This window comes from Hemibagrus wyckioides, linkage group LG25 (assembly GCF_019097595.1).
Source record: "Hemibagrus wyckioides isolate EC202008001 linkage group LG25, SWU_Hwy_1.0, whole genome shotgun sequence".
Taxonomy (NCBI): Eukaryota; Metazoa; Chordata; class Actinopteri; order Siluriformes; family Bagridae; genus Hemibagrus; species Hemibagrus wyckioides.
The window spans coordinates 4,778,392-4,792,453 of record NC_080734.1 but is presented as its reverse complement, the minus strand read 5'-3'; the positions used below and the strand labels follow the sequence as shown (position 1 = coordinate 4,792,453).

At 41.6% G+C, this 14,062-nt stretch overlaps 2 protein-coding genes across 2 annotated transcripts in view; one reads left to right on the top strand and one right to left on the bottom strand.

The window, feature by feature from the left end:
- Window positions 1–1,150: 1,150 nt before the first annotated feature.
- Window positions 1,151–14,062, top strand: part of parp1 (poly (ADP-ribose) polymerase 1) — a 25,151-nt gene continuing 12,239 nt past the window's right edge. Inside the window, exons 1-9 of the mRNA XM_058378948.1 lie at window positions 1,151–1,395; window positions 3,080–3,242; window positions 4,052–4,167; window positions 6,227–6,441; window positions 10,752–10,848; window positions 11,004–11,120; window positions 12,586–12,762; window positions 12,912–13,092; window positions 13,204–13,344. Of these exons, the coding sequence (XP_058234931.1) occupies window positions 1,273–1,395; window positions 3,080–3,242; window positions 4,052–4,167; window positions 6,227–6,441; window positions 10,752–10,848; window positions 11,004–11,120; window positions 12,586–12,762; window positions 12,912–13,092; window positions 13,204–13,344 (1,330 nt within the window). The 5' untranslated portion in view covers window positions 1,151–1,272. The remainder of the gene's footprint in view (window positions 1,396–3,079; window positions 3,243–4,051; window positions 4,168–6,226; window positions 6,442–10,751; window positions 10,849–11,003; window positions 11,121–12,585; window positions 12,763–12,911; window positions 13,093–13,203; window positions 13,345–14,062) is intronic.
- LOC131345549 (adenosine receptor A1-like) lies at window positions 7,757–8,914 on the bottom strand. Its single transcript, XM_058378470.1, has one exon. It carries the CDS (start codon window positions 8,912–8,914, stop codon window positions 7,757–7,759), a length of 1,158 nt encoding a protein of 385 aa, XP_058234453.1.

The following is a 14,062-nucleotide window of genomic DNA, read 5'->3' as shown; positions in this document are numbered from 1 at the left end:
CACTATACGCTGAAGGGTCTTGTGGTCAGAGACAGTGCAATTCCCAAACCAGGCAGTGATGCAGCTGCTCAGGATGCTCTTGATGGTCCCACTACAAATGTTAGATGGTCATACACTATTGCCAAATGTTTTGGGACATCTGCCTTTCCATGCACATGAATGTAATATGGAGTTGTCCCGCCCTTTGCAGCTATAACAGCTTCAACTCTTCTGGGAAGGCTTTCCACAAGGTTTAGGAGTGTGTTTATGGGAATTTTTGATAGGTACTGATGTTGGACGAGAAGGCCTGGCTCACAGACTCCGCTCTAATTCATCCCAATGGTGTTCTATCAGGTTGAGGTCAGGACTCAGCCAAGGACACTGTCTAGTTTACATTAATGCACTCGATTCTATAGCAACATCTAATTCACAGATAACCATATGGCTAATTTGCTAATTAAACTAGTGTAATTGTTAATATGGTGAAGATTTCTGATGAAAAAAATGTTTTCAGGACAGAGGATGGTGTTTTTTTAGGCTTATTAACTTCCAGAGAGAGAAAGAAATTGAGGCTGGTGAGGAAGCAACTGTATACAAAACAGGACTGATTACTCAAACTAACTACTGTAACTATAAACTGATAAAAAATTACGATGTTCATGATGTCATGACATTTACAAATATGATTTCATAAAATGGCCATTTATGGCAATTTACTTTTTATTTTTGAACAAAAACAAAAACTGTTCACACCAAACTCCCTCATCCATGTCTTTATGGACCTTGCTTTGGTCACTGGTGTGCAGTCATGTTGGAACAGGAAGGGGTCATCCCCAAACTGTTCCCTCAAAGCTGGGGGCATGAAATTGTCCAAAATGTCTTGGTATGAAGCTGAAGCATTAAGAGTTCATTTCACTGGAACTAAGGGGCCGAGCCCAACCCCTGAAAAACAACAACTCAATGATTTGGAGAGGTGTCCCAAAACTTTTGGCCATATAGTGTCCCAGATCATATCCAAATGTGGTTTGAGTGGTCACTAATCAAGCCAGTAGGCTTGAACGAGGCCTATGATTACAGTATGAGTGCTTGGCGCCAAAATCTGTAACTCTGGGCTCGATTACATCTCGTAAGGAAGGCGTTACTGTGTTCTGGCTCGATTGGTCTGGTCTGGTATTCTGCCGCCACTGCACGCGGACTCGGAATCGGACTCGTTTGTGATTGTTTGCCTGCGCACTTAATATCAACACCACTCGTCTTCCAGCAATCCTCATATCTGCGTTTTGTTCACCCAAAATGGCGGATTCACAGAACGACAAGCTTTATAAAGCTGAGTATGCAAAAAGTGGACGCGCTTCGTGTAAGAAATGCAAAGAAAACATTGCTAAGGACTCGCTGAGGATGGCCATCATGGTGCAGGTAATGGAGTGACGCTGAACTTAGCATGAACAATGCGCGTGGTAGCATGTGGACATGTGTCTGCTAACACTTTAAGCGGTTCAAAGATGTTGTAACATGTCGGATTTTACATTTAATGTGCAAAAGGTGTGCAGTCTTCTGTCCAGGAGTGGTTTGTGTTTGAATGAATGGCCTACACAATCACTGCAATCCCGTTAAGCTAGCTAACTTTCAGTAGAAAAAGAAAACAATCAAACTCGTGCATCTCATCCATTCTAGTTATTAGCTGGATATAACTACAAATAATATAGTAAATAAAATGGAAAAACAAACCCAAAGTACACCATATGTAACGGGTGCACAAACTTTTTGCAACTCTTTTTCCAAGTGCAAAACATTTTCATGCATCCAGCGTCTATTTACTTCATTCGTTTATTTATTTATTTAGTACATGATCTTTATTGGAATAACGCGTCATTTAAGATCATATACACTATATTGCCAAAAGTTTTGGGACACTTTTCCAAATCGTTGAATTCAGGGGTTGGGCTCGGCCCCTTAGTTCCAGTGAAAGGAACTCTTAACGCTTCAGCTTACCAAGACATTTTGGACAATTTCAGAGTCCTGACCTCAACCTGATAGAACACCTTTGGGATGTATTAGAGCGGAGACTGTGAGCCAGGCCTTCTCGTCCAACATCAGTGCCTGACCTCACAAATGTACTTCTATGGTAGGAATAGTCAAAAATTCCCATAAACACATCCCTAAACCTTGTGGAAAGCCTTCCTAGAAGAGTTGAAGCTGTTATAGCTGCAAAGGGCGGGACAACTCCATATTACATTCATGTGCATGTAAAGGCAGATGTCCCAGTTTTGGCCTGTCTCACAGTCTCCACTCTAATTCATCCCAAAGGTGTTCTATCAGGTTGAGGTCTGGACTCTGAAGTTCCTCCACACCAAACTCACTCATCCATGTCTTTATGGACCTTGCTTTGGTCACTGGTGTGCAGTCATGTTGGAACAGGAAGGGGTCATCCCCAAACTGTTCCCACAAAGTTGGGAGCATGAAATTTTCTTTTGGCAATATAGTTGTATAGTGTATGCATATCATATTAACATTTTTATTTTGTTTCTTTTTTTAAAAAAAAAAAAGTATTTGGGTTCATTAAAATGATTCATAATTAAAAGAAAAAAAACTTTATGGAAAATTAAACTGAACTCCAGGAAAAAAACAATAAATTGTCCTGAAACTAAGGATGAGAGAAATACTATAAGATAAAACTTTTTTAAACCTTGAAGGAAATTCTTTTGCCAGAGACAGCTTGAGATTGCACAAGAGAAATAAATATAAATGAAAATATAAATAAAATACACCGTATCTTTCCTTTCATTCATAGCAGATTAGTTTGGCAAAATGTTGTCAGACTTTTATTCGTAAATGTTGTCAAGATACAGAATATTTCTGATGAACAGGAAGCCTTCATAGTGGTTATTGTTTACATTTACATATCGTTAATATGAAATTTACCAAAATAAAAAAAAAATATTTTTTTCTTTTTCGATATATTCTATATCTTTTTCCAGTGGTTTTAAAGATCCTGGGTTGCAGTTTTGATTGTGAGCTTAAAAGAAGATATTGAAATATAATGTATATACATATAAAATGTGTCATAAGCACTTTCATTTTCTTGCTTGTTCTTTCCCAGTCGCCCATGTTTGATGGTAAAATGCCCCAGTGGCATCATTTCTCCTGCTTCTGGCTCCGTGCGGCTGTGCAATCGACTTCTGACATCTCGGGCTTCACGGACCTGCGCTGGGAAGACCAGGAGAAAGTGAAGAAGGCCATCGAAAGCGGAGGGTCTGTTGGAGGTGAGAGGGTGGTGTTTTGTTCAGTTTTTTCTGAATGCTGTTGAAATATGAGGACGTTCATGCTGTTGTCTAATCAGCCAATCAGGTGGCAGCAGCACAGTGCATTAAATCATAATACAGGTCAAGAGCTTCAGTTAATGTACTCGATATGCATTTAAGCCTACATCTACACGTTTTTGTCTAAAAACGCTCCGCGTCCACGTTATCGTTGTCAGTCGTTTACGAAAAGTTGCTCATCCGCACTGAAACGTCTGAAAATGCTTACGTCCCTCTACTGCGCCCGTAAGACGCTTCCACCTGCGTCATTTCCGCCTGGTGTTTATTTACTCCTCGGCTCTTTGAAACATGGCGGTTATATGTCGAGGAAAAGCGCACTCTGGTGTTTATAATCATTTATAATCGCACTCTCTGGTGTTTATAATCATTTATAATCACACTTTCTGCTGTTTATAATCATTTATAATCACACTCTCTGCTGTTTATAATCATTTATAATCGCACTCTCTGGTGTCACCCAAATGAGGATGAGGTTCCCTTTTTGAGTCTGGTTCCTCTCCAGGTTTCTTCCTGTTCTGTCTAAGGGAGTTTTTCCTCACCACAGTCTCCTCAGGCTTGCTCACTAGGGATAAATACAAATAAATTGAAATATAAGTCTTGTATTAATCTTGAACTTTTTGTTCTATGTTTCATATGTTCTGTAAAGCTGCTTTGAGACTAGGTCTATTGTTAAAAGTGCTATACAAATAAAACTGAATTGAATTTAATCATGTTTCCCCCCCGTGTTTTTTCTTTACCTCCTGTTCTGTCAGGTAAAGCAGACCGTAAAGGAGCAGGTAAAGGAGAGAAGTCGCTGAATGACTTTGCAGTGGAATATGCCAAGTCCAACAGGAGCACCTGCAAAGGCTGTGATCAGAAAATCGAAAAGGTACAGAACAGTGTGGCTAATAGATTATACACTTATTTTACACTATACATTGCAGACACACTTATCCACAGCGACTTTATATTCATCTCATTTATTCCATCCATATACCTCCTCTTTGGCCTTCCTCTTTGCCTCCTTCCCGGCAGCTCCATGTCCAACATTCTCCTACCGATATACTCACTCTCCCTCCTCTGAACATGTCCAAACCATCTTAATCTGGCCGCCCTAACTTTGTCCCCCAAACGTCCAACATGAGCTGTCCCTCTGATGGACTCATTCCTAATCCTGTCCAACCGTGTCACTCCCAAAGAGAACCTCGACATCTTCAGCTCTGCTACCTCCAGCTCTGACTCCTGCCTCTTCCTCAGTGACTCACTGTCTCTAAACCATACAGCATGGCCGGTCTTACCACTGTCTTGTACACCTTCCCCTTGATTTTTGCCGATATTTTTCTATCACACAGAACTCCCGACACCTTTCTCCACCCATTCCAACCTGCCTGCACTCGCTTCTTTATTTCTTTCCCACACTCTCCATTACTCTGGACTGTTGACCCCAAGTACTTAAACTCCTGTACCTTCTTCACCTCTTCACCCCGTAATCTTACTGTTCGACTTCCCTCCCTTTCATTCACACACATGTACTCAGTCTTACTACGACTGACTTTCATTCCTCTTCTCTCCAGCGCAAACCTCCACCTCTCCAGGTTTTCCTCCACCTGCTCCCTGCTCTCACTACAGATCACAATGTCATCTGCAAACATCATTGTCAAAAGAGACTCCTGTCTGACCTCCTCTGACAGCTAGTCCATCACCATAGCAAACAGGAAGGGGACTCAGAGCCGATCCCTGATGCAGTCCCACCTCCACTTTGAACTCCTCTGTCTGACCTACAGCACACCTCACCACTGTCCTCCTCTCGTACATGTCCTGCACCACTCTGACATACTTCTCTGCTATTCCAGACTTCCTCATACAGTACCACAGCTCTTCTCTTGGCACCCTGTTATACGCTTTCTACTGCTTTAAATATAATAAGGCAAAATAATATAAAAGTGTGTTGTAATAAAAATAATAATAATATCTTGGTTAATATTACAGATTCCTTGCATGTCACTGCAGAAGCTCTGCACAAGTGCATCTCAAATTACTCACTAACATTGTCCAGGACAAAATACTGCATGATACCAAACTTCCAGTGATATCTCTGCTCTCAGCAGCCATCTTGGGCAAGTGTTCCAGTTTATAAAGCAAGGGCTGGGACTATGTAAAACAGTTACCAAACTCTTTCTAAAGGTAGTTTGCATCATTGGTCAGGCCTTTCTGCTGACTTTATTTCCCAATAATGTGATTGGGTCTTTTTTTAACAAGAGGTGGGACTGTGTAGAACGGCCACCATGTGAAACTGTGTTCTGCCCCATTCATATTTAAAGCAATAGGCTCAATTTTTAAACTTATTTCACTATTTTACTTTGCTGTTTTACTACATTGATAGTTTACATCATTGACCAGTAGTAGTCATCCATTTTAGTGGAAGAATCTGTTTGGTCAGGCTTTTTTGCTTACTTCTTTTACCCAACAAGGCAATTAGCTCTTTAGTTAGTTAGTTAGTTAGTTAAAAAATACTATAAGCAAGGGGCGGGGCTATGCAGTTACCAAACCTTTTCCGCTGTTAATTTACATCATTGGCCAGTAGCAGAAACAGACTCTCTTAGTGGAAGAATCTGATTGGTCAGGCTTTTATGCTGACTTCTTAATCAACAAGGTGATTGGCTCTTTTTTTTAATAAGGGTTGGGACTACGCAAATCAGTTACCAAACTGGTAATTTACATCATTGTCCAGTACCACCATCATTTATTTAAGTCTATAGTCGGTCTAGCAGCGCCATCGCTCGATGCATCAAACCCTTCAGTGAGGACTAAACCCAAGTGGTTTCTTGTGGCTCTGCCCCTTCAGCTACTCGCTTTATTTTTCCCTGTTCTTAATACTGTCCCCGTTGCCCTGTGTTTATACACAACCCTTTAGATACAGAACTGAATGCTTTTCCCTTTCATTCCAGGACCAGATTCGCATCTCGAAGAAAGCGGTGGACCCGGAGAAGCCTCAGCTGGGTCTGATTGACCGCTGGTACCACACGGGCTGCTTTGTGAGCCGGCGTGAGGCGCTGGTGTTCAAGCCCGAGTACACCGCACCTCAACTCAAAGGCTTCGCCGCCCTGCGTGCCGAGGACCAGGAAGAGCTGAAGAAGAGACTCCCAGCGGTCAAGACTGAGGGGTGAGTCACAAACATGTCCATTTAAAACTGATTTACTGATTTCAGCTCTTTTAATCGTTACAGTGAAACTTTTAACCTATTTATTAGTTTTATAAGAATATTCGAATAGACTTTAAATAGATTTTTTTAGGTTCAATTTAGACTTTTTTTTTTAACCAATTAAAGAAGGAATTCAGCTGAAATCATAGTTTGACATTATTAGTGATGTCATTGTTTTATTGATCAGGATCTAACACTGCGTAGTCTTTATAGCACCAGTGCTGTGCCCTTTCTAGTGAACAAAAATAGTGAACATAAAACTGTCTACAAGGCAGCTTGCATGTGTCAAACCACGATTTTTTCCCCCCCTTGCATTAATTCTGATTTTTAAAACGCATTTTCTTGATTGGTTGACAAGGATACAAAGAAATGTCTGCTTCAATACATTTAAATATTGAGTAAGTGATTGCTTTTATTCTGTATTTATTTATTTGGTTGCTCATATACCAAAAAAATTCCAAATATCTATTCATCATTTGAAGACGTATTTGTAGAATTTTGTATGTTTGTATATTTGTAGGTAGTGGATTTTTTTTTTGTGATCTGTCCAGGAAATGAAAATGAGAGCTAAATATCGAAGTGCCGAAGAAATATTCACTTAAATAAAATAAAAGATCTAGTTGTAAGAGGCTGCAACAAACCAAAATGTTAACGTTTCTGTATGTCTGTGCTACTTAAAGTAAAAAAAAAAACAAAAAACAAAACTGGCTTGACAAAAATAGTATTTTATTTTGAAATTTCAGCTGAATTTAATTTCCAAAATGTCATTAAAAAGTGTTTGGTTCCTGAAGAAATGGACGACATGGATTCCTATATTGATATGTAATTTATCCGGGACACAAACTTGTAGTTTAGTGCTACACATTGTTAATCCCCCCCCCCCCCAAGTGTTGTTCTAAAATTATTTTTATAAACAAATATTAAAGCTTTTAAAGTCATTTTAAAGGGATTTTTTTTTACAGTTGATAATCTTTTTGCTTTGCTCAACACATCAACAACAGCAGAAAAAAAAATGTATATAAAATTGTTTATTTTGCTTTAAGTTTTTATTTTTACTCTTTTTTTTGCTTTTTTATTTAACCACTTTTCTTTTTAATATATTTTGATCTAGAAATAGTTTTTATTATGCAAATGAGACTTTATTACAAAATACGAGTACGCACATCCATGATTTAGAAAACTAGACGTAACTTTATTAAAGCTTCATTCACCGTTACAGTCGATATAGAGGACTGTCGTTATTTGCTAAATAGGTTACAGAAGAAACATCACGAGATCAGGATTTGTGTATGGTAGCCAAGTGGCTGTCGTCATGGTGATCATGTCCCTCGGCGCCGCCTTTGCAGCACAGGAAAATACCTTTAAAGGCTTCTCTGAACGACTTCATCTTGTAGGCGTAGAGGAAAGGGTTGACGGCCGAGTTGGCATGGGACAGGATGATGGCAGTGAGCAGGAGGGGCAGGGGCACGTAGCAGCTGGGGCACAGGAGCAGGAAGCAGTTGATGATGTGCAGCGGGATCCAGCAGATGGTGAAGAGGAAGAGCACGAGGAAGAGTGACGTGGCCATCTTCATCTCCTTCTTTATGTTGGTGGCTCCTTCGCTGTTGGCTTGGCCTCCGCGGTCCGCCGCGATCCGTCGTATCTGCTGCTTCACCGTGAGGAAGATCTGCGCGTAGATCAGGAACATGATGACGAGCGGCGTCAGGACACATGCGAAAAAGTTAAAGTACACCATGTAGGACATATCCACCACGCCGACGAAGAAGCAGAAGCCGTCCGCGGGCGGAGTCTTGTGCCAGCCCATGAGAGGGACCAGGCCGATGAGGAACGCCAGCACCCACGTGATCAGGATGACGATCAGCGCGTTGCGTGGCGTCATGGTGCTGTGGTAGCGGAAGGGCATGAAGATGGCCACGTAGCGCTCCACCGCCACGGCCAGCAGGCTGAAGATGGAGCTCTGAGTCAGCATGATGAGCACCGACAACATGAGCAGGCACAGGTACAGGTTGTGTCGCGGGATGCCCAGATCAGTCATGATGGCGCAGGGGATAGCCAGCGCCCCCACGCACACGTCTGCCACCGCCAGCGACACCAGGAAGTAATTAGTGACCGTGTGCAGCTTCCGGTTAAACCCCACGGCGGCGCACACCAGCAGGTTGCCCACAGTGGACAGGAAGGCGATGACCAGCTCTGCGACCATGTAGGGCACGTTAATGGAGTGCAGCGCTCCTGCGGGAGTCGTGGTTAAAGTCGTGAGAGTCGCGAGAGCTGTGAACGTGGCGTTAGTCTGTGGGCGTGGCTGAGTGACCGGCGACGTAGCTGTCGTCGTGGCATTAGTGACGGCCTGAAAGCTGATGTTGGTGACGTTCAGGATGGTGGTGTTGAGATAAAACGGAGATCCCAAGAGGGTGGTGTTGGTGCCCGAGTCGTTCATTATGCCCTGGAAAGAAAAAAAAAAAAGAAGTTATTATTAGGAAGCTGTTAGCGATACATCAACTGTCACCAGCAACATGCTCAGTTTTCATCTGAGAGGTCGACTGGAAAGTTTACAGCATATACATTTACATTTATAACATGTGGTAGGCGTCCTTATCATGAGTGACGTGGATAAGGTTCTCTAGGACACAGACCAAGGAGACCATCAGTCTAACGCTCTACTGGGAGGAAAATATAGCACAATTATTACTATTTTTAAAAAAAAAAAAAAAATCTGGTTAGATTTACAGTGTTATATTTTACAGTACAGCGTAAAAAAGCAAATCAAAGTGAGTTAAAAACGCACAAAACACTGAAAAAACCCAGAGTGTAAATTGTACAATTTTTTTCCCCGCAAAAAATTAAAGTTAAGATCTGTTAAATGTTTCCATCTGTAATTATTGTTTTTTTTTTTTTTTGAAAAATGAATCAAAATTGTCACATAAATTATTGACGTGGTATAATGTGACTGTGCCCAGCTCTGGTGCAATGAGAATAATACGGCTGGATTCACACTGTAGAGTGGATCTGATTGGACTGTTTGATGAAAAATAAATAAGTAAATGAATAAATTGGCTAACTGAGCAGCAGGCAGATTTCTTTACCATGTGAAGGTTTTGAAATATTGAAATACAAAACAAGCTGATGTGAAAGCAGTAGGTGGTACTTACACGATTGCTGTTGCAGTGTTAGAGAAACGTTTCCAGAAGAATCCTGGGTCACGGCACCATTTCTCTAGACGTGTTAGAAAAGCAGGAGTCTGCTGTATGGTTTCTAGACTCCATCACTCTGAGACATATCGTAACTCGAACCTCTAACCTGCCTGAGAGTAGGTGTTGTGTAGATGTAGGTTTAGGGGTTTATATAAGACTCGCAGTTTCCTTTGTTCCTGTTGTTTTTTTCCCTTTGCGGGGTCGTCTGTGGTCCTCTATACGTCCATGGAGTCATTAGTGATTTGTCTGAGGGGTAATAAGAAGGGTAAGATGGTGGAATGAGATGTCCCCTAGGTGGCTCATTTGTAGAAAGGTGATTTAATTAGTCAGTGAGGTCCAGCAGGAAGCCCCGCCGGGTCAGGAGAGCGTGTTTAGACGTGACCGTTGAGCTACTAATGAGCTCCACTGGTAAACGTGTGTGTTTACGCTATGTTATTAACGTTTCCGACCTGAATGAGTTGGATTATATACTTTTTATTTTATTTATTTATTATTTCTTGAACAAAATTAGCCCTAGTTTTGGTGATATATCAGCATTAGGTATCTTGGAAAAAGGATTTCACACGGTGCTTTTCTAAGATGTCATGGATATTATTGTACATTTTTATATTATAAAAAAATTATTTGTACATTTTTGATAACTGCGATATTACTCTAATACCCCAAACTGTTCCATTACGAATAATTAATTCATTAATTCATTTTTACATGAAAAGTTACCAATTAATTAATTAAAGACTAGTTCTAACACTAAAAATGTTGGTAATTGTGTTATCTATAATATCCCAAACTGTTCAAATATGAATAACAATAAATAAATACAATTATTTATTTATTTATTTAATCATTAGGTAATTTATTTATTTAAAAAAGACTATTTGCGTATGAAATGTTGGAAGCTGTAAAATCTATAATATCCCAAACTCTTTCACTATGAACAACAATAAATAAATAAAATTTTCATATTAAATAATTAATTAAAAAAAGACTCTTTGCATAAAAAATGTTGGTAACTGCAATACCTATAATATCCCAAACTGTTCCACTGTGAATAACAAGAAATAAATATTATTTATTTATTAGGAAAAGGAAAGCCGACTCTGTTGATGGAGACAGCGTCTCTAAGAAGCAGAAGAAAGAGGAGGAAGAGGAGAAAAAAAAGCTGGAGATGAAGCTGAAGGTCTGATCTTTTAGACGGTTTAGTTTTAACGTTTTGTGTATATAGCATGATGTCCATGAAATGATGCTCGAAGAAGCCCGGTGTATTGTTCCTGTGTTCGAGTTTTCATTCGTCTGGTTTATTAACTTTCTCTACTGTCTTTGGTTGATTTACAGGAGCAGACCCAGCTGATTTGGGGAATCAAAGACAAGCTGAAGAAATACTGTTCAGTCAATGACATGAAGGAGCTTCTGATCGCCAACAGCCAGGAAGTTCCTGCAGGAGAATCCAACGTAAGAGCTGGGGAAGGGGGGGATTCATCTAACTTGTTTTCAAGTCATGTGTTAATGAGGAGAATCTCCAGAGCTTAGATTCCCTGAACAGGTGATGTACACCCATCAGGCATAACATTATGACCAGGGCCAGGTGCCATGAATAAGATCACCTCATCATGGCACCTGTTAGTGGGTGGGATATATTAGACAGCAGTTGAACATTTTGTCCTCAAAGTTGATGTTAGAAGCAGGAAAAATGGACAAGTGTAAGGATTTGAGCGAGTTTGACGAAGGGCCAAATTGTGATGGCTAGACCACTGGATCAGAGCATCTCCAAAACTGCAGCTCTTGTGGGGTGTTCCCGGTCTGCAGGGGTCAGTATCTATCAAAAGTATCCTTTAAGTCCTGTAAGTACCCCATGGAGGCCCCACCTCCCAACTTACAGGACTTAAAGGATCTGCTGCTAACATCTTGGTGCCAGATACCACAGCACACCTTCAGGGATCTAGTGGAGTCCATGCCTCCATGAGTCAGGGCTGGTTTGACAGCAAAAGGGGGACTGACACAATATTAGGCAGGTGGTCATAATGTTATGCCTGATCGGTCTAAGTTTACAGATAAATACACACACCTACAGAAGAAAAGGGACATGAGAGGAAATATTAAACTTTAATTAAAGTGATATGGAGTCAAATTCATGCCAAATATTCATGTGTTTGAATATTCTCTTTATACACATGCGAAGGTGTATATGTATTAATAGGGAAAACGCCTCTGTGGGGCATGCTGAAACAGGAACGTAATCAATGACTATGTGGTGTGATGAAGCAGCGTTAACGTTACCACCTTTGAAATGATTTTTCCAAATCTGGAAGGGTTTAGTATTTTCTAATATGGCAACAATTTACTAAAATTAAATGCTGTAGAAATATTCTTTATATTAACATTTAATGTTTGGGAAATGCCCACGAGGGAGTCACTTCCTGTTATCGTGTACGTTATAGCAGATATGAACAGTTGTCTCATCTAAGCTCTTTAAAAAGAAATAAATAATACCCCAAATTTCTAATTGATTGATCTAAAAAAAAAAATTCCCACTATGTGACCAGTCAGAATGAAGAATTCAGCAGCACTGTGGTATAAGGAAGACTGTTGATTTAAAAGATGAATGTTTTTATTATAAATTACTAATGATTACATTGAGGAATTTAATGTAGTATGAAATGTAAAATGTTGTCACATACATGGTCATATACAGTACGTCATGTGGTGAAATGCCTTTTTCTGCCGTTTAAAAGAAATAATAAGAATAATAAGGAAATAATTGCAGTCTGCTGTACAATAGAGTAGGGGATTACTTTATGGTGTTTGGATGATCCCCATGGTTTGGTAAAATTATCATATTTTTGCTTTCACATGAAATCCATTGTATTTTCTAAGCACTGGATTTTGATCCTGATTTGTAAACCGGTTCGATCCACAGATCTTGGACCGTCTGTCAGACTGCATGGCGTTCGGATCGCTGAAACCCTGCGAGACATGTCAGGGTCAGCTCGTGTTCAAGAGCGACGCCTACTACTGCACAGGAGACATCTCAGCCTGGACGAAGTGTGTGGTCAAGACTCAGACGCCTAACCGCAAAGACTGGGTCACTCCGAAGGTCAGTTCCTGTCGATGCATTTTGTTCATGTTTTTGGGCAAAGTATAAGCATGTGAGGTTTTAAACTTGCAGAAGATCCAGGTACAGCTTTGTGATGAAGTTTGCTGTTGCATTGATCTGATTTTGTGTGTGTGTGTGTTTTCTTAAAGGAGTTTCATGAAATTTCCTTCCTGAAGAAGTTTAAGTTCAAGCGTCAGGACCGTGTTTTTCCTAAAGAGCCTCTCGCTACTCCAGCTGCTGCTCCTGCATCGTCCACGGCCGCTTCGGCTTCTGCATCTGCTGCTTCCAGCTCCAGTTTTCCCACCGAGCTCCCTACTGAAGTGCCTGCAGGTCAGAATCGGCGTTAATGCTGAAAAGCTGTCCAGAACTGTCAGTGAATCCCTGTGTAAATACCTGTTGGGTCTCTGCGTCTCAAGCTGAATGTTGTTCTGGTCTCTGCAGATAAACCTCTGACCGGGCTGAAGGTGCTGGCTGTGGGGAAGCTGAGCAAGAACAAGGACGAGCTGAAGGCTGTGGTGGAGGAGCTGGGAGGAAAAATCACTGGGACGGTTAACAAAGCCACATTCTGCCTCAGTTCCAGGAGTGAGTGATCTGTATATGTGTGGTTGGGGGTAAGGGGGTTTGGGGGTGAGGGTGTATGTGTGTTGGGTTGAGGGTGTAGATGGGAGTGAGAGTTTAGGTGAGGGTGTGTGGGGTTGAGGGTGTAGGTGGGAGTGACAGTATAGGTGAGGGTGTGTGGGGTTGAGGGTGTAGGTGGGAGTGACAGTATAGGTGAGGGTGTGTGGGGTTGAGGGTGTAGGTGGGAGTGACAGTATAGGTGAGGGTGTGTGGGGTTGAGGGTGTAGGTGGGAGTGAGAGGTTAGATGAGGGTGTGTGGGGTTGAGGGTGTAGGTGGGAGTGAGAGGTTAGATGAGGGTGTGTGGGGTTGAGGGTGTAGGTGGGAGTGAGAGGTTAGATGAGGGTGTGTGGGGTTGAGGGTGTAGGTGGGAGTGAGAGTTTAGATGAGGGTGTGTGGGGTTGAGGGTGTAGGTGGGAGTGAGAGTTTAGATGAGGGTGTGTGGGGTTGAGGGTGTCGGTGGGAGTGACAGTATAGGTGAGGGTGTGTGGGGTTGAGGGTGTAGGTGGGAGTGACAGTATAGGTGTGGGTGTGTGGGGTTGAGGGTGTAGGAGGGAGTGACAGTATGGGTGAGGGTGTGTGGGGTTGAGGGTGTAGGTGGGAGTGACAGTATAGGTGAGGGTGTGTGGGGTGGAGGGTGTAGGTGGGAGTGACAGTATAGGTGAGGGTGTGTGGGGTTGAGGG